This window comes from Ammospiza caudacuta, chromosome 6 (genome assembly GCF_027887145.1).
Source record: "Ammospiza caudacuta isolate bAmmCau1 chromosome 6, bAmmCau1.pri, whole genome shotgun sequence".
Lineage (NCBI taxonomy): Eukaryota > Metazoa > Chordata > Aves > Passeriformes > Passerellidae > Ammospiza > Ammospiza caudacuta.
In genome coordinates, this window is record NC_080598.1 from 50566109 (window position 1) to 50589745 (window position 23637).

A 23637-nucleotide genomic window follows, 5' to 3' on the forward strand; every position below is an offset into this window, starting at 1 on the left:
GTAGATAAGAGATCTCTTTGTGATGGAGAAATAGGATTTGGTCCAGGATTGGAGACCCTGATCTACTCACGTTTGACATCAGAATAAAGTACTGATATACATAATGTCAATGTTGGAGACAAATACCACTTACCTGGACTACAGAAATTCATTGTAACTGTCTTATACTATGATTCAAATATCACTGAATTCACAACTGGTACTGTTTTTCTAAAGAAGGCAGGTAATTCTGGCTGCAGGCTTAATGGAACTATAATGAAGTTAAATGTAATTAGGAGTATCTAAACAAAAGTGAGGCAGTATTGAAGTGAAGGGAGACGACCCATCTTTATTGATCAGCATCGAACTCCAATTTATTGATCTCACTCACACACTTTTATAGTGGTGTTAATTAAGCTTATACATATTACAAAATTCGAGCTCATCATAGGTCACAGATTACACACCAACCCCTCCTTTTGTTTTCAATACCTGTGGTTTGTTATTGAAACCAAGATTTGTGTTCTCACCCTGATATGAAAGTTCTCAAGGCCTCCATGTTATTGAAGACAGGCTTGAGAACTTAGCTGTTTACAGAAACAGATTGTGAGAATTTGCTCCTCACAGCTGCCTTTTAAGCCATTTCTGAGCAAAATTCTCCAACAAGGCAGTCCCTGTTTAACCATTGGGATCACATAACCAAGTTGAAACAATATTTAACCCCAGTGAGCTGTTACATTGCATGATCATCAGCTGTCAACTATCTCCTGTCTTGTGTGGATGGGTAGATGGTGTGTGTGGAGGAGCCCCACACTGCATTGTGTGAGGAGTGTCACATCAGCCTAACTTGGTTCACACAGGTAAATAAAAGCAGAACACCATTTCTAAAAGCTGCTTGCAAAAGTCAGGTTTTCTTTCATTAAATGTTCTGTCTTTGTTTTTCTGTGATTTCTGTGTTCAAACTGTGTCAGAGAACAAGTTGCCCTGTGGTTTTTGGGAAGTCAGACGTGTAAAGTGGTTCACTTGGCTCTCATGTTTGTTTGATACAGAGTGGCTCCTATAGCCTTTTGTATATGTGGGAATGATCTATTGTTAATGTGACTTCCATTGCTGCCTCAAGGTGAATGACAAGATACCCATTTACACTGTGACACAGGGACAAAGTTCTAGTGAATCAGCAGGTATTTTTCAGCTGGATGTGTTTGAAAAAGATCTCCATTGCTGTGCAAAAATCTGTACCCTCATGGTAATCATCTTCCTGCATTTTTGTCAGAAAGAAGTTACTAATATTCGGTTTCTTATATTTTGTGATGACTCTTGGGGAATTGGTTCTTTAGCAAGCCCTTTAAAATAAAAATATTTGAATGAGGCATAGAGTTCTGGATGGACAAAGCAAAGCCAATCAGCTGATTATGTAGCTTCTGTAGCCTGAGTTTTCATGTCCATGTTAAGTCTATACTGTCTTTTCTCTCTCAGTGTATCACTGCCAATTATTGGAATGTCTCATGAAATATAAGCAAGAAGTATGGAAAGTAAGTTTATGATCATATATACTTTGTGGAAATGACTGTACTTGGGTAGTAATAAAAACCAGATGGCTTGGAAATTGAACTGACTGTATGCCAAGAAATTGTAAATGATCTTTATATCCAGTCTTCCCTCTGGATTATGGAGAGGAAGGTCACTCTAATTTTTAGTTTACAGAGGCAGTTCCGTGTTTTATAGAAATGAGCTCTGTTTCCTAAGTACTATGTGGTTGTGGCTCCAGTGATGGAAATTTTAATAATGAGCAAGCTTCTCAGTTCATGTGGGACTGGACTTTTATGAGACCTATTTGTGAGTATTGTTGTCTGAGTCTGCTCTGAATCTGGTTGATTTATCTGTATTTCACCTCTTTGCTCCATGACTACACAGAGAATTCATTTTGCTCTGGTAGTGCTCTGCGGGATGGGTGGTTGCTGTTGCATGCTCTGATCAAACTCAGAAGCATTCAAGTTGGTCATCTAATCTGTCTCTAAGAGCATACAAAGGAAGTTGGGGCATGAAATGTGTTAATTTTGTGTGTTCAGCTGTCTTTGAACAGAAGTGCAATATATTGAATTGCGGTGTGTTACCTTGCAAAAATGAACATTTTGTCCATGTCTTTCCTTAGGATTTGCTATATGTAATAGCCTATGGACCATCTCAAGTTAAACCTCCAGCAGTACAAATGTTATTTCACTATTGGCCCAATTTAAAACCCCCTGGGGCAATCAGTGAGTACAGAGGACTTCAGTACACAGGTCAGTGCAGCTGGTTTTGTATAGGCCAAAATAAATAAATTATGAGAAGTGTTAAAGTCACATTTTTACAGTTCTATGATGTATTTGATGCTTTTTGTTTGATAAATTGTATATTCATAACAATATGCAATATCCATTTATCTGCATTTTCAAAACATGTCATGAAAAATAGAAACTCAGCTCATAGCTAGTAAATATGTTGTCTTCATCACAATATTAACTAAACCTGAATAGGAGAAGAAATAACTATCATGTTTGTAACAAATAGCCTGTGAAACTGCTGCCTGGGCCTCCCAACAGATCTGGTTTATGTTCCTTTCAATTATTGCTTTGGTTGCTTTTGTTGTGTCAGCTGCTAACACTGCTGCTGTTGCTAAGACTTCTTATCTGCCTGTTACTGTCAAAAAAAGTCATATGATGTCAGGTGCAGTTAGTACAATGGATAAATTCTCAAGGTTGGTTATAGGATGAAAATGGGGGACAAAGTCAGGAGTGCAGCTGGAGTAGGTTCATGGTACAAAGTCCTCTGTCTGCCAGACTGCCAGGAGATACTGATGGGATAGTGCTGCTACAGGGGTGACTGTCCAGCAGCAACTCATTGCTTTTCCTGCCTGTCTGTCTCAACCTGTTTCAAACAATCTCTGTCATATGACATAGATTTTGTTCACTTTTAAAATTCCTGGACCAGAATGTGACATTTTAAATGTGACATGAAAATGAAGGGTTGGAAGAAATCCTAGAAGACCCCTAGACCAACTCAAGTGCAGCCTGAATGTTCCCGGTAGAATTTGTCTGATCTGTTCCAAAACCTTCCATTGAAGGGTTGATAAATTTTCTTGACTATTTAGAAAAAAAAAATTCTTCATGTGCTGCTCTGCATCACTTTTTCCACGCAAGCAGGTCTGTAAACTAATTATGGTAGTATTCTTTTTGAGCTGTTACTAGTACTGGATAGACTGGGCTTTTTCCCTTATTTGTAAGTTTTTTGTTTATATACCCCAGAATGTGATGAGTATTATCTGCATTTGCATGGTATTTTGACCTAGGGGCATCCTGTAGAGCATCCAAGTGATGCCGTTTGAGCATCCCTTTGTTGTTTACTTCTTGTCATTACACAGCCAAGGCTCCTTCTGTCACTGGACTATTTTTCCTTTGTCCCAGCTGTGTTTTCATTTTGTCTGGGAAAGTAACTGAATTTACTCAGCTACTCCAACCATCTTGCTTCTGGAGTGGAAGGATAGTCAATTATTTCAAGATGCTGGTGAGACTGAGTCTGCAACAGGAATGTCTGTCTTACTTTTTTCATTTTCTTACTGAATCCATGGCTCATTTAATTATACTGTAAATAAGTCAGGCAGGTATATTCAAGGTTGTTTATTGTAATTACTGAGCTTCATGAGGAATGGCTATTTGTATCATACTCATATTTGTATAGTACTTAGTACAAGAGGCTCTTGTTCTCAATTGAGACTGCTAGACAGAAAGAATATAAATATCTCTTCTCATTTATTAATCAGCCATGTTTTCGTTTTGCAGCCTGGAATCCTATTCACTGCCAGCACATTGAATGCCATAATGCGATTAACAAACCTGCTGTGAAGGTACTGCTCTTCCTTCAGGGGCCAGACCTGGCTCTCTGGGACAGGGGAGGTTGTACTTTTACCTCAGTCATGAGCTGTGGTGGTGTGCAGGTGACCAAAGCAGGTGCTAAGGGAGCAGCAAAGCCTGTTGGCACCAAGGGGGGCACACCTTTGGGAATATATTCTTTGCCTGACTCAAGCAAGATGAGGTTTTTCCTGAAACTACTGTGGGAAATCTTGAAATTAAACATAGTGATGGTTGTAGAGTACTTTATAAAATTTTAAGCTGGCTCCTGGCTAAGCCATGTAAATGTTTTCCTGAACACGCACATATATGTGTAAAAATATGAGCACAAATATTACTGTATACAGGAAACTGCTTCAGTTTCTGTAGGTACATGTTCACCTTGGTATCTTGATTGAGCTCATACAATGCACCTACTTTGGTTATGATCCTTTGCTTGGAATGTGTCCTAAAGCAAATAGCAACAAAGCTTTGGTTACCTTTTCTGCAGCCCTCTTTGAGGAAGGTAAATTGTATCTTTACTGTTTACAGGCATAGTAAAAATGAAAAAGCTTTGACCAGGCTCACAGAGCAATTTGATAGCAGAGGCAAGAACAGCAGCCCAAGTCCAGAACATACTGCAGTTAGGTGTACTGATTAATTAATTTGTATCTAGTTAAATATGTAGGTACAACCAATTTTCCTGGCATCGATTTGTATACTAATATAATTTCTTTAGTCAAAGAGTTCTGCTGTGAGCTTTTCCCACAGGCTGTGCTAGGACATAGTGATGGCACTTACCTCGAAAGTCCTGCAAGGGACCACCTTCCTGCCCACTCCAGTCATTCTCAATGATTCCTCTCTCACAGAAAAAATGTTGAAAGGTGCTTCATGTTGTGGTGGTCACTAGATTCAGGCTAATAACACAATAGAATAAAATATTAAAAAAGTACAGTTTCAAGCTTTGCAGATTAAGTACCCGCATATTTTTGATTGATCTGTTAGCCTAATTTTGACAGAACCAGTTTTGATCAGTCATCACTCAGAAAAATGCAGCCTGTTGTGTCCTAAGTAGATGATTTAGTTAACAAAGATGAGAAACTGACATTTAAAGAGATATTTGTCTTTATAAAATCTTGCACTCCAGTGGAGTAAGAGTGATCAGAGTGGTTAAGATGTAGGGTATATATACTACCATTCAGTGTTTCCTTTGTAGTACAAAACACTTGAACGAATGTGTATGGAACTGGCTCTTAACTGTAACTGTTTTCTGTAATTGACTTATGTGGAGGGATAAAAGCTAATGCAAGACAAAGTCTGGACCTATGTTGCCAAGGGAACTGTGAGTCTTTGTTCTGTCACTGCAGTTGTGCTCTATATTGAAAACTGTGACGACTGAAAATTAGATTTTGCTGGAAGAGGCATTTTTGAGATAGAAAAATCTAGACCTTTCCATTACCTTGTCCTAAACAATGTATCCTCTAAGTGCTGTCTTTTTAGGGACAAAATAGTAGCAGTGTATAGTGAATATGTGATGTGAGTATATAACAAAACGTACTTATCTTTCAGAAAGTGATAATATTGGTACCGCAATATGTCCTATTTTTTACAGGCTCTCAGATCCCTATCTTTGTTAGAAATAGTTTGAGAGTACACCACATGCTGAGTATTTTCTTTCATTACTAAATGCTCTTAACACATATCAAAGCTGTGTTACATTTTATGTTGTAGCATTAAAATATTGTACTTTTTCAGCAAGCTTCAATGAACAGAGCTGTTAATCCTTTTCCTTCTCCGTGTTTCAGATGTGCATTGACCCATCCCTGTCTGTGGCTTTGGGTGATAAGCCACCTCCCCTATATCTTTGTGAAGAATGCAGCCAAAGAATTGCAGGGTAGGTTAACCAAGAGCTGGAAAATTATAAATATTGTCAGACTTCATAATTTTGGAGTTTTGCCTTTTTGGAGTATGATTTGCATATAATTCGTATAGGTAAACCTGTTGAAATGTATGGAGCACACTGCCACTCAATATGAATAAGGACTACAGATATTTACATGATCAGCATTTGCACCTACCTTTAAACAGAGCTTTAAATTTTGTATCTCTGAAAAAATAGGTACTGTGGGATGTATTGACTATGATAGGGAAATCTCATTAATGCTCATGAAACATCATTATGCTTATAAAACATTTTTTATCCTCAGCCATTAGTTGTCATTTAAAACCAAACATTCCAGTGAAAGTTCTTTTACAGAGCTTTCACTAATGTTTTGTAACATATATTTCAGATTAGTCTCTAAGATATACCATGGAGCAGCAGAGATCAAAGAATTTGATCCAGGATTGGCCAGTACTTGGTATAAATGTACCCTGAAATAAAATAACCTCACTTTGTTTTCGTTTTTGGTTGTCTTTTTTACCTTTCAATTGCTACTTTGATTCGCATTAATATACAAAGTTTACTGATACTTAGAGTCAGTGCCTGTCCTTACTTCAAATGGACAAGGTTACAGGTAGTTCAGAACCTAAAGGAGTGTTTTTCTCCTCAGTTTCAGACAACTGTAAATCATACTGGCTGTGGGAAAAGCAATTACATCTCACCTTAGGTTTTTAAGTCATCATTGAGGTAAAGCAGGAAAAAGTAATTGACTAAAGCAGGAAAAAGTAATTCAATTTGGTAGAAGCATGGCTTCTAAGGACACACAAAGAAAACAATACTGGTACCTTGGTTTCTTTTCTACATTCATCTGCTATTCTTCACTACCATTTCTTAGCTGTCAGACTTTCAGAGGACACTCTCTTTTAATTTGATAAATTTAGATCTCAAAAGTAATTTTGAAAACCTTGAACATGGTGACCAACATAATCAAAGTGGTAATTTATGGTAAGACAGCACAACCAAGAGATGTTATGAAAAGCAGTCTGCAATTTATAAAATTGCATTTGAAAAAAAGCAGCTTCAGAATAATGGCATTCCTACCACATTGATTTATCTAAATTTCCTCTGTACAAAAATAAATTCATGTATATATATATATGTATAAAAAGAAAGCTAATTATATATACATTTTACAGGGATCACAGTGAATGGTTGATTGATGTTCTTCTGCCACAAGGTAAGAGATATTTTAAGGGTAGGTACAAACTGATCCTAATTGTACAGAACTATGCTGATATTTCTCCATACTGCATTACTTGAACTGCTGCATTCTGTTCAAAAGTGTTGCCTTTTTTTTAATTTAAAGTAGTTTGTGTTTAATACTGCTTAATGTCCTTAAGGTACTATGAAAAATTGGCTAATCCTCTATCTGAAATACTATGCAACTCTCTATGTATGAGGAAACAGAAACAATTGAACAGATTTTCAAATCTTGACACATTCACAATCAGAGCCAAGTTTTTGAAAAGTACTTGTGTCCCTCAGTGCTGTCCAAAAAATGGGGCAAAAATCTTCCAGTAACCTGGGTCTGATTTGAAAGCCTTAAAAGCTGCTGAAAATCTGTAACACGAGAGTGCAAAGGATATCAGGAAAGGACATAAAATATTTTTTGGTGATCCAGTCATTGATCCAATCATTGTTCTTTGGTCAGTGAGAAAACCTGATATTTTGTTATCTACTAGAATGCAGACAAAGCATGTTGACAGACTGGTCAGCATATTATCTGAAATAACCCTTCCAGGGATAGAATGAAGACACTGCCTCTCTCTTTGCTTTGCAAACTGAAAATTCTTAAGCAGTTGAGATTTTCTTGCTGTCTGCTTTTAGTTGAAATGTTACCCATAAAGAATGTTTTATTTACTTAAGGGAAGCACATCTTCTTAATCAGCCCCTTAAACTTACTGAATCATATGTTGCTAGGGCAACAGATCAAATAGCTACTGCTTACAGGTTGAATCTGCAAACATTTCATTCTGAAATTATGGGCCAGACATAGTGGCTGCTTTGGCATTGTTCATCCATATTCACTGTTTTTTTATGCCAAGAGCTTTCACAAGCAGTGTAGGCCCACCTGAGCCATGTCTCCTACATCATGCCACAGTTGTGTGTGCAAGGTGTGCTTTTACAAGTCTGCCTGAGGGGCAGGAGCATAAGCAGAAGGTGGAGGGGTTGCAGAGCACACCACACGTAATGCACCAAGGCTGTTGTATTTCAAAGTAGAAATAGCCATAGGCTTAAGTGTACAATGTCCTCACTTATGCAGGCTTAGGGGTTTCAGTGGTACCTGGAAACACAAGTTTAGCCCAGAGACTTCCTTGCAGGATGTCCATTTTCCCCTGGCTGCCGTAGTAAACCACAAAGATCGTCACTTTGTGTTCATGTTTTGTATGCCTTCCCCTTACAGCTGAAATTTCTGCTATATGTCAGAAGAAGGTAAGATTCAGCCATTTGTGTGATGGGGCATGATTTGATGTTGTGTGTAATGTCATTCCATCACTGTATAGTGCATTCTTCTTTGTACCATTCCAAAATCTCACAATTTATCCATGAATGCATTTTTTGGTGGATAGAAAAATTCAGCAGCAGGTTTCTTTTTGTTAAAACTGACAATGTTGATTTGAGTTGTAGGTTTTAGTTTAAGTGGCAATTAGTAAAGCAATCCAGTTATGCAGTTGAGCTCTGTTTGTGTTCTATAACTCTGCTATATGAAGAGGATAGAACAAGAGATGAATTTTAAATTTAAGAGTTTATATATCTTCTCAGGTCCTTGAAGTCTTGGATTGATCCTAAATTGGGCAAAAATCAAACTGTAAAGTGTGTATTTTTAAAAATATGTGGACTGAAAATCTTTAGTGCTTGGCTCTGAAAAGGTTGCTGACAAAAAGAATCTGCTTGCGGTACATATCAGCGAATGTGTTTTGATAAGGCTTTTATAGCAAAGGATACAGTGTACAACATATTCCAGTTCTCATGTGGCAAAGAAAACTTCTCTGTTGGGCTGGATTACTAGGTGGCAGAAATTTCAGGTGCTTATTTCAAAGGCTTGTACAGTTTCCTGTGATAAGGCAGATCCTTACATAGCATAAACTGTGGCATGGTGGCACCATTTTTTTGCACTCCTAAGGATCTAACTGTTGTTACCTGTAACTTAAAAAGACCTTCTGAAGCATAAGCAGGTGTTAAAAGAACTACTGTGAAATTTATAGGTTGCTCCGAGTCAGGAGGTTTAGGTTGATGATTTAAATGTCAGTTTGGTGTTTCAGAAGAGGAGCAACTGTGACATTTAAGTCCAGGCTCAGCATTTAGTCCTGAGCTTGTATTTCTGGAAGGTCAGTGATGTTTGGCATCAGGAGGTTGCACACAGTTGTGCTTAGACAGAGTGATTTTGGAAATTGCCAGCACTTGAGCCAGCTCCCTGGTGCTGGCTCTCATCCCTGTTTTCGGTTCCTTTTCCCGATAACCTGTGGCCTGACAAACCCTTTGTTGTTTCCCAGAACTGCAGCTCCCACGTCAGAAGAGCGGTTGTCACGTGCTTCTCGGCAGGCTGCTGCGGCCGCCACGGCAACCGGCCCGTGCGCTACTGCAAGAGGTGCCACTCCAACCACCACAGCGAGCTGGGGGCGGCCGCGGAGACCCACCTGTACCAGACCTCGCCGCCCCCCATCAACACCCGCGAGTGCGGCGCCGAGGAGCTCGTGTGCACCGTGGAGGCTGTCATCAGGTAACGTGTGTGAGCAGGACCAGGCCTGGGTGTCCATATTGCAGCTCGTGTGCACCGTGGAGGCTGTCATCAGGTAACGTGTGTGAGCAGGACCAGGCCTGGGTGTCCATATTGCAGCTCGTGTGCACTGTGGAGGCTGTCATCAGGTAACGTGTGTGAGCAGGACCAGGCCTGGGTGTCCATATTGCAGCTCGTGTGCACCATGGAGGCTCTCATCAGGTACTGTGAGCCATAGGTACATGAGGCAGGATCAGGCCTTGGTGTCCATATTGCCTGCAGATCTTGTGCACAGGTGGATTTTAGTTTCACTGGGATAATTGGGGAGCCTGCAGATCTTGTGCACAGGTGGATTTTAGTTTCACTGTGATAATTGGGGAGCAGACATATTGAATATGAGCCAGCAGTGTGCCTTGGTGGCCAAGAAGGCCAATGGCATCCTGGCCTGTGTCAGGAATTGTGTGGCCAGCAGGAGCAGGGAGGTCATTCTTCCCCTGTACTTGGCACTGGTGAGGGCACACCTTGAGTGCTGTGTCCAGTTCTGGGCCCCTCAGTTTGGGAAGGACATTGAGATGCTTGAGCGCGTCCAGAGGGAGGCAACAAGGCTGGTGAGGGGCTTGGAGCACAAGTCCTACAAGGAATGTTTGAAGGAGTTGGGGTTGTTTAGCCTGGAGAAGAGGAGGCTTAGAGATGAACTTATTGTTCTCTACGACTTCCTGAAGGGAGGTTGTAGGCAGGTGAGAGTTGGTCTCTTCCACCAGGCAGCAACTGACAGAACAGGAGGACACAGTCTCAAGCTACATCAGGGAAGATATAGGTTGGATATTAGGAAAAAATTTTTCACCAAAAGAATAAAGTACTGGAATGCTCTTCCCAGGGAGGTGGTAGAATCACCATTTCTGGATGTGTTTAGAAAAAGACCAGACATGGCACTTGATGCTAGAGACTAGTTGAGGTGTTAGGCATAGGTTGGACTCGATGATTTTAGAGGACGCTTCCAACCTCATTATTCTGTGATGCTGTGAGTGTTGTCCTGATGAGGAAGGCAGCCTGGAATCCTAGAATTTGATGTTACTTTGTTTCAGGAAAGTGATGACATGATATGGTTTAACATCTAGTTACTCTTGGTTAGATACCTGTATCCACTGCAGGAAAGGTGCATTCACTGACCACAGGTTTGTTTTACAGCTTGCTGAAAGAAGCAGAGTTTCATGCAGAGCAGAGGGAGCATGAACTCAACCGAAGGAGGCAGATGGGCCTCTCCTCTTCCCATCACTCCCTGGACAACACAGACTTTGATAATAAAGATGATGACAAGCATGACCAACGCCTCCTGAGCCAGTTTGGAATATGGTTCTTGGTAAGAAATTCTTGCTTTCTTCTCTGTTCGTGGTTGCCTCCCCTTTACTTTCTGAAGTCTGTTTTGCCTCTATTTTTTCCGACACTTCTTGGCTTTAATTGGAGACATACTCTGAATTGTAAGCAAGAATTTTTCCTGTGAAGCTGTCAGACTTGGAGATTTCATAACTAGTTTGGGTGGAGCTGCTGACTGTCTCTGAGTCTGCTAGAAAGTATATAACAGAATTATTCACTCTGTTTTTTAATTGAGTTCTGTTTTCTTCTGTTCACAAGTGCCCCCTGGTGAGCGGCATTTTTTAAATTTTAAAAGGCAGTCCCCTAAAAATTCATTTTCCCCCTTCCAGTTTTCAATATCACTTTCTGGAAACAGAGCTTTCTCTCTTACCTCTGAATAGGCAGGAGGATTCTTAGTGGGATGTTGTTCCTTCCTGCAGTCAGCTTGATCAAGTTGTGTCAGTCAGTCTACTCCATTCACCTGATGTGAATGACAGAATGAAGCTCTGTGTTCTACCCCTACAGCAGCTACCAGAGATTATTCCAAAACAGCACAGGATTGCTCCTGGCTAGGTCATGAGCAGGCCAGGCTGCAGCCTCACAGATCCTCAGAAACTGCATTCTGCAGTTCTCCTTAAGGAGAATTCTTTTCCTCAGGCTCTTTCCAAGGCACCTTTCCTCTCAGGCTCTCTCTTCAGTCACCCAGTGACAGGTGAGCAAATAGCAGGACCCTCATCCATTGTCTAAACAGAGGTAGGATCTCTGGATGGCAGGGTGTTAGGTGTGGAGTTCCATACTGCCAAAAGAGCTGCTCTGCAGTTTCAAGGAACTACATGAATAAACTTTATATTCTGCTGATATCTTTAACGTTGTTTTAGAAGTAAAGACGTCTCTTTTTTTTTTTTTTTATTGTGCCATGTACATTTATTCTGTATTAAATAATGTTTTATAAAGACTAAAGGTCTATATTTCCAGAAGTAGAATTAAGTGCAAACAGAGCAGGTCATGTTTCACTGTACATGCCTCATCCCTGACATTCAAAGTGTATCTTTGTGTGGTAGGGAGGAAGAACTCACTGCCTCCATTCTATTCCTCTAAAATCTCTTGGTCTCTCTGTAGTGGCTATTGACAGAGATGACCTCACAGGTTGTGAGAAATCTTGGGTTGCTGTTTTCCTCCATAAAGTTACTATCTTTCATGGAGAAACTGGATAAGGAGTCAAGAGTTCCTTTTAAAAAGGCTGCCAGCTGATACTGCCTTTGAGTTAATGCTCAGCTGAGCCAAGCATAAGGAAGAAAACACCTGAGCTTCAACCTGCAATAAAGTAGAAGACTTTACTTTGAATTGACAAGAGGGTTGATAGCTGCCTCAGCTCAAGAAAAATCATGGAGGAAAAACCAATGGGTTCTGGTTTCTCTGGGAAGGAGATCTGTCAGTTTTTTCTCCAGATATGACACAAACATTGCTCTGTTGTTCACGTGCTGCCAGGCAGTGGTCACCAGTTTCAGGTTGCCAAGTGCTGAGGGTGCAGTTTTCACTAGGAAATGACAATGAGCTGTTTGGTGGCTAAAGGAGCTGTTTGGTGGCTAAAGGAGCTTCTCAATTCTCCTGTCGTTCATTCTTTGCATTCAGTCCAGCAACCTGATTTGAAACTTTGTCTCCTGTACCCAGAGGGTGCCAAGAGCTCAAACATCAGGTAATTAATGGCTTAGCAGTGTGCTGGCTGTGACCTGGGGTAGAAACTTGGTCTCAGATTTGTTACAGCTTTGCAGTCCAGGTATCATTTTAGATAGTTCGGAGAAGGGGTGACAAATGTTAATCATTATGTGGGAATTTCTGAGGACTTAAAACTCATGAATGAAGACAAAAATGAAGACAAAAATTCAAGATTGGAATCTTTTTGCAAAGTAATGATCACTTATTACATTAGGTAGGCATTTTCTTTCAGTCTTTTTATCTGGTACATCTTATATGTGTGTGTGTATGTATTGCATATATTTTACTAGATTTACAATACCTTCTGAAATTAAAAGTAATTTTGAAGTTCAAACCAAAAAGTTTGTCAAAGCACTCTATACTGATTTTTTTCAGTGTTGAAAGTAAACAAAAAACTCAGTGCCTGTTTTTTTTCCCCATTTTATTGTTATTTTCTGGTTAGGAAATGTTTTGTCAATTGTCCTGTACCAACCTCTACTTAAAACTGATCATTTCATTTGTCTCATATGTAATCTGCATCCTCATAACTCTGACAATATGCAAAATCTAGTAAATCAAAAATTTCCCCCTTTAATTCTAGAAATGAAAGTTGGTTTGCGTTTCTCTCTTCCAGGTGAGCCTTTGCACTCCCAGTGAGAATACACCCACAGAGAGTTTGGCAAGGCTGGTCAGCATGGTGTTCCAGTGGTTTCACTCTACAGCTTACATGATGGATGATGAAGTTGGTAGCCTGGTTGAGAAGCTGAAGCCCCAGTTTGTTACCAAGTGGCTGAAGACTGTTTGTGATGTCCGGTTTGATGTCATGGTTATGTGCCTCCTGCCCAAGCCAATGGAGTTTGCCAGGGTAGGAATGATTTATCTGAAGGCTCCCTTATTTGCTGCAGAGATTAAGGTCTTGAGTAAAATCACCTTTTCTTTCCCAGCTCTGACAAGACAATGAAATCTCAGTAGTAGAGGGAGCACTGGAAATTGGGAATTTTTCTGTCACAGACATGTTTTATGAAAAGTCCTCTCCTTAGGATTTTTTCTCCTGAGAAGCTGAGAGGCCTAAGGAACAAAATCTAAAAAATTATTATCTGCTGCTGTGGAATGCAACAGGTGGATCTCTGATTGGTCTCATGTGATTGTTTCTAATTAATGGCCAGTCACAGTCCAGCTGTCCAGACTGTCTCAATCAGTCACAAGCCTTTGTTATCATTCCTTTTCTATTCTTAGCTAGCCTTCTGATGAAAACCTTTCTTATAATCTTTTAGTTTTAATATAATATTTATAATAAAATAATAAATCAAGCCTTCTGAAACATGAACATTCTTGTCTCTTCCCTCATCCTAAGTTCCCTGTGAACACCACCACATTTTTCCTTTTCACAGCATTTCTAGTTTTACTTTGTTAGAAAGTAGGCATTTTTTACAATGATGTGAAGGCAGTTTGGAAGAATATTATAGATATTGAAAGATACTGTATGTTTTTGATAGTGTCACATTTCCATTATGCTGCTGAAGTACCCAAACACGTATTTGCTAAAAGGTATCATTTGCCTACTCCCAGATATAAGCCTATCCTTTAGTATGTTTCTTTGTTCTTTGCATACTTCATCTCTGCAGCTGTGAATTAAGGTTTTTGAAATCACACAGTTGTTACTGAAGGGAACTCTGGGAACACTGATGCTAACTTCAGAGACCTAATTTGAGTGACTCTGAAGGGAACTCTGGGAACACTGATGCTAACTTCAGAGACCTAATTTGAGTGACTCAATTAAGATCCCAGTCTGACGGGGTTTGCCTTGGTGCTGATGGAGAGAGAGAGGTTTACCTGGAAGGTTATCCAGGGTGCCTAAGTGCAACCATTGGTGCAGCCTCTTCTAAAAAGAGTCATTCTTTCTGTCCATTAGTTATGAAGCAGAACTCACCACTTAATCATGCTTTTGAAAGACTTTTTTTTTTTTGAGACTCTCATGCAAAATGTCCAGAGGACATGTTGGGCTTGTTTCCTAAAATTAAGTGGCTAGACTTGGAAGAGCCATAAAGACTTCATGTGATGTATTACATCATCAGACATGAACTGTACATTGTGGGTTTTTCCTGATGTAATGTATGGGATTTGCTGTATGTGTGCAGACCAGCATGGACATGTTTTACTCACTAACCATTGCTGCTGGGACGCTAGTAGGTCAGCTGGGGCACACTGAGAGGTGGGTGGATGCTTCAAATGTTAGAAACTGAACAAAAGAGACCATGGCTTTGAGATCAAGGGGTGAAAGAAGGACTGAAGCTCATGCTGTAATCTCTTGCAGTTTTTTTCCTTGGATCCAGCCCTTCTTTTCAGTTTTTTTACCCCCTACAGCAATACTTAAGACTGGACCAAAAACTTGCCAGATTTGCAAGACTTCACTAGAACATGAAGACAAATAGCCATGAAATTAGCTGTGATGAATGAAGGAAAAATAGTTTGCTGGCTGAGATTACCAGTAATTGCTGCCAAAACAGCAGGCATCTCTAGAGCCATTAGTCAGGAACAGCAGATGTGAGCTGAGGTCAGTTAGAATAATTAATCTCTGTATGCCAATTACTTAAATACGTGGAAGCATATTTTTTTGCTTCTATCACTGGGAACCTTTTTTCAAAAAACCCTGAACTAACACCCATGAAAGAACACCTTGTACAGACCAAGATTTTCAGAATAAAGACCCAGTACTGTAACAAGTTTCTCAGAGCAAAAAATTGATGTTGCAAGTTTGACCAAATAAATCTGTGCCTTTTTGAGAATTATAAATAATAATACACTGAATCATGCCCTGAAAGTGAGCAAACTTCATTTAAGTCTTGGACAAGGCTTTTGTGGACTGTAAGTGAAATTAAAGAGGAAAAAACAATGCAGCTCCATGGCTGAATTCTGAATTCTGCCTTGAAGTTATTAACGATCACCTCCAAAAATTTTCTGGCTGCAACACACTGAGCAAATTTGTGATAGTGAGCAAGTTACAGGGACTAGAAATGTTGTTCTTTGTGGTATTCACATTCTCTGAAAAAAATTTCTTCACCCAGGGTTTTTCTCCTGGGAAGCTGAAAGCCAGCGAGGGGCCTCAGAGAAAAGGAAAACAATTCTTATCTCATGTGCTTCTCCTGTGTTGTGCTCATGTGGAATGTGTTTGGAGATTGTTTACCCAAGGTGATTGTTTGATTGGACTCCAGTGTGAGTTGTTTTGACTCATTGGCTAATCAGGGCCAAGCTGTGCCAGGACTCTGGAAAAAGTCATGAGTTTTCATTATTATCTTTTTAACATGCAGTAAGTATCTTTTCTGTATTCTGTAGTATAGTATAGTATTCTTTAATAAAATACAGTATAATAAAGTAATAAATTAGCCTTCTGATAAGATGGAGTCAGATGCATCATTCTCTCCCCTCATTGGTGGACCTGCATTTACAATAGTTCATCAGTATGGTTTTTTGAAATACCCACAGGTTGGTGGATACTGGGACAAATCATGTAGTGCTGTAACCCAGTTAAAAGAAGGGCTGAACCGAATCCTTTGCTTGATTCCATACAATGTGATAAACCAGTCGGTGTGGGAGTGTATCATGCCAGAGTGGCTGGAAGCTATAAGGACAGAAGTGCCCGATAACCAACTGAAAGAGTTTCGGGAAGTGCTGAGGTATGTAGGCTTATGTTGGAATCATTCTGGTTTTGCGTATGGTTGTTGAGGGTTTTAGCATTGTAAGATGGTGACAACTAATTAAAACACCTGTGTGTGCAATAGGCAGCAGTGAGTGAATGCTTTGGATTTGTTTTTGTATCTTATGTTTAAAGGATTTAAGTTTGGGAAAGTTTTCTTTTATTGCCCCCCATATCTTTGAGTCGAGAGCCAACTACATGGATTCTTCTTTGATGTGAGCAATGCATATTTTTAGAAATTTTTAGAAAGCTGATCCTTCCTGAAGCGTGTTGGAAGGACCATCTTTCTCCTCCTTTCCAGTTGATGAGAAATGGTGGGGATTAGTAGAGCTGTATTTGTTTAGCTCATATCTTCCCCTTTGAGCAAAGGAAACACCAGAATAAGATCGGTGGTGGAATCATAATTTTATGTCTGGTTTATGACTTTGATGGTAAAACTTCACATTGCCTTTAAACTGATGACAGGGCTCTGAAACTGACTGTAAGTTAATATTTGTAGGTATTGCTGTAAACTTTTTTTAGTGCAAACATGGAATAATGGACTAGTGAGATGAGAAGTTTTCCAAATTTTGCATTGGATGTTGGAAAAGATATTGCTATCAAATGAAATTGGACATATGTGGTATGAATTCTTAAGGTGCATCACCAAATTGAGAGATGGCCTTGTATAGTCAGGACAGGTGGTATCAGCAGCCTAGCTCAGCTCCTGTGGAGGGTGAGGCTGCAAGTAAGATTAGCTTCCTACCAGTTTTCTCTTCTATCTCACACAGTGTATGCCATGCTAACTCAGTGATGCTACATTTTTGTTCTATTTTTCAGCAAAATGTTTGACACTGAGCTCTGTCCTCTCCCTTTCTCCTTGGAGGAGATGTTTGGGTTTATTAGCTGTCGATTCACAGGGTATCCATCTTCTGTGCAAGAGCAGGCTTTGCTCTGGCTGCATGTAAGTGTCCTTGCTTGACAAGTCATGCTGAAACAGCTGATAATTTTGAAAAAGAATCTGCTTTTCTGAAGTTGATGCACCCTTTCTGCCCTTTGCTTAGCTCCACAATATAAGGATGGTTGGTAGACAGACCCTGAGTGTTGCCAACCCATCATGAGCAATAACCTAGCTGACAAGGTGGGAAGCAGTCAAAGGTTGCACTCAGTAATCTTGGGGGTCTTTTGTAACCTAAATGATTTTGTGATTCTTTAAAAATGGAAGCCTGGGAATTTCTTTAGCCTTTTTTAAAGAAAACCTTTGTTGTCAGTTGAGTCTTTAGAGCCATTCAGCTGGCTGACTTTTTTACAGCATTACTTTTTGGTCTCCACAGAAATTGGTCTGTAGATTCTAAAATTAATTCCAGACTCCAGAAACAGCTGTAGTTGTTTCTGCATTTGAAGAGCTGGATTAGACTAGCTCTGTACCCACCAAGTTTTCTGCTGCTCTCGCCTTTTTGTGCTATATTTGCCCACAAAACTGGCATTCACCCAATGTTACAGGGAGCTACAGGGATAATCATGTCAGATGAGGGCAATGAATTCAAAAAGGGTACAAAATTTTCCACAGCACCTCAAAATAATACCTGTACTTTTCATTATTGCTTCTTTCCTGCTGAGGGTTATTTTAATTAAACCTCTACAAAGACCAATTTACCTGAATATAATTTTAGGTTTTTAGGTCTACAGAGTTTTCAAGTAAAGCATGATTTTTTTTAGATTTTTCTTGAATTAATAACACTTAATGACAAGTGCAAATGAGTTTATATTTATCTGAGTAACAGAGGCATAATAGATTGGGAATGTTCTCCAAGTGATGTGCAATTAACAATTCTGTCACTATGTTGATACCTGTAGGCTACCATTCTGAACAAATTCTTAGAATAAAATAAACAATTCAGTTTTAAGGAATAATTTAAAAAAAGTTATTAATTCAAGTATTGGTAATATTTCTGCTTTACAAAAATATTTTTGTGGAATTACTCCACATCCCTGTGTGTGTGTGCATGAAACTGCTCTCAAGGTGCACCAAGTGGATGCCAACAAATATTTTGAAAGTGCCTGTTTTATTTTGCCCTGATTATAACAGAAATCTAAGCTTGCACCTCACCTCATTGAATACCAAAATTAAATGCAGAGAACTTGCTGAGCTGAGGATCATGTTACAAAAATGCATATAAAGTAGCTGGTGTTTGTGATCCAACTTGAAACTCATGCTTTCTTATTTATTGTCTTTCCTTAGGTGTTGTCTGAACTAGACATTGTGGTTCCTCTTCAGTTACTAATCAGCATGTTTTCTGATGGAGTTAATTCTGTAAAAGAATTAGCAAATCAAAGAAAATCAAGAGTCAGTGAACTGGCAGGAAATCTTGCAGCTCGGAGGGTAACTGTTATTTATCCTGCTTATTTTTTTTTGCTTATAACAATCTTCCTGATAGAGTCCACATGAACAATTAAAAAACATCTTTCAATATGGCAGCATTTGATTGAAAACAGTATACATTTTGAAAATCAAAGAAAATTGGCATGACTTCAGTTAATATTGCTCTGTCATATAAAAGAGTAATGGTAACACAGGTAGGAACTCAGTATCTTTTTCAAGCTGTTTGATTCTTTGCATCAGGAACAAACTGTTATGGACAACTGGTCATCCAGAATGACCTCTGTGCTCTGGTATGATCTTGGTGGGCCCAGGTATGTTTTGAAAGAGTGAGAGAGAAAAATTTATTTCTCATTCCCTGCATTTTTTGTACCAAACACAAGAGATGCAGAATGTGATCTAAAGTTGTCTGTCAAAGGCTTATGGTCTGGAAGAGAATATGTACAAATACATAGATACTACACATACTTGGTCTGATGTGACTTAACTTCTCAGTAGTTTGGATGAAGTGCTTCAAGGACACCAGGAACAAGGTTGCTTGAAAGATCTGATTCCTTACATTTAAGGAACTAGAGCATCTAGGCAGTTGATGACTCCTTATGTGTAGTCTGCCAGTCTTCTGATACAGCTCTGCAGAGAGCACTGCCACACCTAGCCCATGATCACTTCTAAACTAAGCAGAAAAAATGATTCAACTTTCTGTCTGGTCTTTCAGACCATAGCTGGTGTGAAAATTGACCTGGTGTGTCATCAAAGTGTGTATCTCCCTGAAATGCCTAGAAGTTCTCAGGGTGTTTTAGCTGTGGTGTGGGCATAAATCAGTGCAGACATACACAACTTACTGCCATTGTGTCTAGCTCATTTCCAGCTAGCTGTATCCTTGGTACAGTCTTAAGTTAACAAAGTTCTCTTGGGGTGGGCTCCTTTGTTAGGCTCCTGCTAAAGTCAGTGTCCATGGATTATGGAGCAGATCATTGTAACCTGGTGGCTGTTTTACTGCCTGCACCAATTTTCGGTTTGTCTTTGGATGTTGAAATTCTCCTTAGAGGAATAACATAATGGATGTCAGCCACTTAGCTTGAGAGAATGTATCATCTGGGCAGAATATGGTTCCTGTACTTCCACTGTATCTTATCGCTCAGTGGTGTTAATAAGGGACACCTGTATATTTTGCAAAAAAAGCTACACAAGGGAGTAGCAGGGCTGTCAGAGTTCTTGCTATTTTTGGCATTTCTTATAGAATGAGATTGCTTAAGTGTCTAACAGTCATTTGGACATGTTGATTTTTTTATGTTTTCAGGTGAGCGTTGCTTCTGACCCTGGGCGCAGAGTTCAGCACAACATGCTGAGTCCTTTCCCAAGCCCCTTCCAGAGCCCATTTCGGAGCCCAATACGTAGTCCTTTTCAGAGCCCTTTCAAGAATTTTGGACATCCTAGTGGAAAAACAATTGATTTTGAGTGTGAAGATGAGGAAATGAATCTTAATTGCTTCATTCTGATGTTTGATCTAATCCTGAAGCAGGTACTTGCAGAAGAAAAACATCCACGTGAAAGGAACGCTGAAGTTCTGTAGTCACTTTTGGCTCTCCTTTATTCATTCTCCTTAGGGCCTGGCATTGATTCTTTTGATCCTGTATTGATTCTGTTTCTGCTAAGGGCCTGGCATGAAGTGTAAGGCATTTAAATCCCAGTACAGCTGTCATCTGTCTTTATCTCTATAGAAATTATAGGTTAATGTTCAAAGAAGTTAGATAGCTCCACATTCAGATTAGATATTAACCTGACACTAGTGAAAGGAACTTCTCCTTGGAGCTTTGTTTATTTTTACAGACTAGTGGCAGAGATTTGTTGATAAGCTTAGGTTATCAATTTTTGGATAGCTAAGTTTCTACATTGTGAATTCAAGGACACTTGTTTTGGATTACAGTCTCCAGGTAAAATTAATAGATTCTATTCTTGAAATTGTCTATTTACTCTAGCTTTTTGAGCTTGGGCCTTAACGCCAATGGCAATTTAAAATTCTGAGTTACAGTTTATCTCAGATTCTTCCCAGTACTGTAATATAAAACTAGCAGAAATGTAGGAAGAGGCACATGGTTTATACTCTGCCTTTTAAATTAATAATAAATCCTTACTCTTTTCACTTTCTTTCAGATGGAACTCCAGGATGATGGTGTCACTTTGGGCTTGGAGAACAGCATCTCAAAAGATATAATATCCATCATAAACAATGTGTTTCAGGCACCCTGGGGTGGTTCTCACACCTGTCAGAAAGATGAAAAATCAGTTGAATGTGGTCTGTGCCAGTCCAGCATTCTATGTTACCAGCTAGGTTTTGAGCTGCTGGAGCAGCTTGCTCCAAAGGAAGAAATCAGGCTTGTGGTAAGTAGAACAGGAAAGAATCTGTATTATTGGTGTGCTGCAACTCCTTCACTATTCTCATTCCATTGTGCTCAGGAAGCAAAGCTACACTGGCTTTTGGCATGAAGGATTTGGGAGGTTAAAGCAAAATGCCATTGAACTGTAAAATTTCCTGAGTTTGAACTGATTCAAAGAACCCAGGGAAGATGGCAATATTCATCCACCATGAACTCTTCCCCCATGAACACTGAAGTGCTATTTCACTTTGGACATTCATCACTCCAATCCTACTGCGTCTCAAATAAAATGTAAAGTGTTAATACTTACCTTTTGTTAAAAGCAAGGGGTGGATACTTTGAAATGATTAATGATTTTGAGTGAAGCAGCCGTCAAGTGAGCAAGCCTTAGCTGGAACTTGACTGTTTGAAATCCTGAACACTGTGTGAAAAATGATTTTACTTCAGGTTGAGTATCCAACTTTATCAGACTCAGATATGTACTCTCTAGTCACTAGTTATCATTAAAGTTCTCTGTAGCTTTGCAGAAGAATTGGAAAATTTCTTGTGGTGGTGGTGGTCTGATGAATTTATTTTAAGCTGGATATCTATTACATGTAACTGTTCCATCTGGTAGTTGAGAAGAAAGCATCATTCCATTTATTCTGATGCTCATTTGCTGTAGTGTGTTAGTAGCAGATTTTTATTAGCTTTTTTCTTCCATGGAGGGAATAGTGATGGCTTGTTATGTGTCAAATTTTCAGAATTTCATTTCATGTGTATGTGATAAGTAGATATTTTGCACATAGTAGTCAATATAGTATTTATGCTAGAAAAATCATCTCATGCCCCTCCAGTACAGATTCTCATCTCAATAGCAAATTAGTGAGTAGTGCAGTCTTTTGGGTGCTGGGACACTTCCAGACTTCACCCTGAAATTTACAACATAAATATCACAATGGGGGCCTTTAATCCTGTGCTCCTTGCCACACAGCCTGGAGTTTACAGTTTTCAGTGTAAAAGTGGCTGAGGTAGTTCCTGCCCCTAAGCCTGTAACTCCACAGTAGTGCAGGAAACACCCTGCTCCTGTCTGTTACTCCTTTCAGGCAAAGATGACAAACTTGGTGAAGTATTGGCCCTAGATTGAATCCACCTCAGCTCCAATATGGATATACAGTTTCTGTTAAATCAATGTCAGAAACACACTTTTTTGTCAGTATACATTTGCTGATGCAAAATTTTAGATATGCAGGTGATTTGAGTGCATAAATATACAAGGAACTAAACAAAGAATGTCTCATTTGAGCTCAGTTTGTCACACCAAATGTAGCTTAGTCAGCAGGATATGGCCTCATGTATGTAGGTAACATCAAGAAATGAATTTAACTTATTATATTCTTAAAGGAGCCCACAGATAACCTCGAGGATAGTCTTCTGTATACTAGACCTGAGTTTATTATAGGAACTGAAGGAGAAGAGGAAGACAAATCAGCACCAAAGCATGGAGAAAACCCAGGAAATCACACAGAGACCACAGAAAATGCCGGTAGGTAGAGGCTGAAAAGGTTATTGCACTAAGGCTTTAAAAGAAATGCTTATACTCATGTACAATACAAGCAGTCTTTTAAGTCCAACAGTGCACAGTCACTTTTTTTATCATGCATTTAATTCTTTCAACATATTAATTGGATAGGCTGTAGAAAAGTTGATAGCAAGTGTGACTGTCTCCCAAAAGTGTTAAAAGAAGTCTAGGCTTTTTGAACATATAAAGTAGCCAAAACATTAGATGCCACATTCCATGTTATGCAAACTTTGCTGACTGCAGGGTAATGTGCCTAGAACTAATTTATCTCTCATCACCTTGACATCCTTTAGTTTCATTTTGAATTCATAGATAAAAGAATTTTAATATTGTCTGTAACTTACATTTTTAACAGCAATAAAGAATGACACAGAAAGGAAGTTTTGTTATCAGCAGCTTCCAGTTACCTTGAAGCTCATATACACGATATTGCAGGTAACATTGATTGCTTGTTAGTTTAGTTTGTATTGTTGGTGATGTCATTGTGTTGAGAGAGAAACATCTGTTTACACAGGAAATGTCAAGGTTTGAAGAACCAGACATTCTTTTTAACATGCTGAATTGTCTGAAGATCCTGTGTCTTCATGGGGAATGCCTGTATATAGCAAGAAAAGACCATCCACAATTTCTTGCCTATATTCAAGATCACATGTTGATTGCAAGGTGGGTTATTATTGCACATTTTGTCTTCACACTTCATTGGTTCTCCAGGTATACATTTTTGTTAGTGTCGAAGAATTTGCAAGTTTACTATGGGAAATTAACAAGAGTGGTAGAAGAATTGTGGAAAGATTAAGAAAGTTATTGAACAGGCTAATTAAGATGTAAATGAAGTCAGGGTAACCCTGCAGTGTCCATTATGGCTACTCTATTGTGAACCACCTCTTTTGCAATGAGTCAGACTCTCTCATATTCAATAACACCATTACCTGAGACTGATGTGTATATCAGTATACATATATATATAGTCTTCCTATACTCTGCAAAATAAAATAAAGGATGTTGTGAAGGCAGGCACACAGTTTATAGGGCCTTAGCATTAAAGCTGAGACAACAATAGTAATTCACCTTATTTTTTGTGAGGGACAGGAA

At 39.3% G+C, this 23637-nt stretch overlaps 1 protein-coding gene across 2 annotated transcripts in view; it reads left to right on the forward strand.

Moving 5' to 3' along the window:
- UNC79 (unc-79 homolog, NALCN channel complex subunit) overlaps positions 1–23637 on the forward strand; it is a 108558-nt gene that overhangs the window by 17855 nt on the left and 67066 nt on the right. For both annotated transcript variants that reach the window (XM_058806978.1, XM_058806979.1), the window contains exons 6-22: positions 1456–1511; positions 2132–2261; positions 3798–3862; positions 5651–5739; positions 6924–6964; positions 8192–8220; positions 9282–9508; positions 10694–10865; positions 13188–13418; positions 16037–16227; positions 17067–17190; positions 18469–18609; positions 19907–20128; positions 20761–20988; positions 22368–22509; positions 22901–22980; positions 23060–23208. In XM_058806978.1, the coding sequence (XP_058662961.1) occupies positions 1456–1511; positions 2132–2261; positions 3798–3862; positions 5651–5739; positions 6924–6964; positions 8192–8220; positions 9282–9508; positions 10694–10865; positions 13188–13418; positions 16037–16227; positions 17067–17190; positions 18469–18609; positions 19907–20128; positions 20761–20988; positions 22368–22509; positions 22901–22980; positions 23060–23208 (2317 nt within the window). The remainder of the gene's footprint in view (positions 1–1455; positions 1512–2131; positions 2262–3797; positions 3863–5650; positions 5740–6923; positions 6965–8191; positions 8221–9281; positions 9509–10693; positions 10866–13187; positions 13419–16036; positions 16228–17066; positions 17191–18468; positions 18610–19906; positions 20129–20760; positions 20989–22367; positions 22510–22900; positions 22981–23059; positions 23209–23637) is intronic.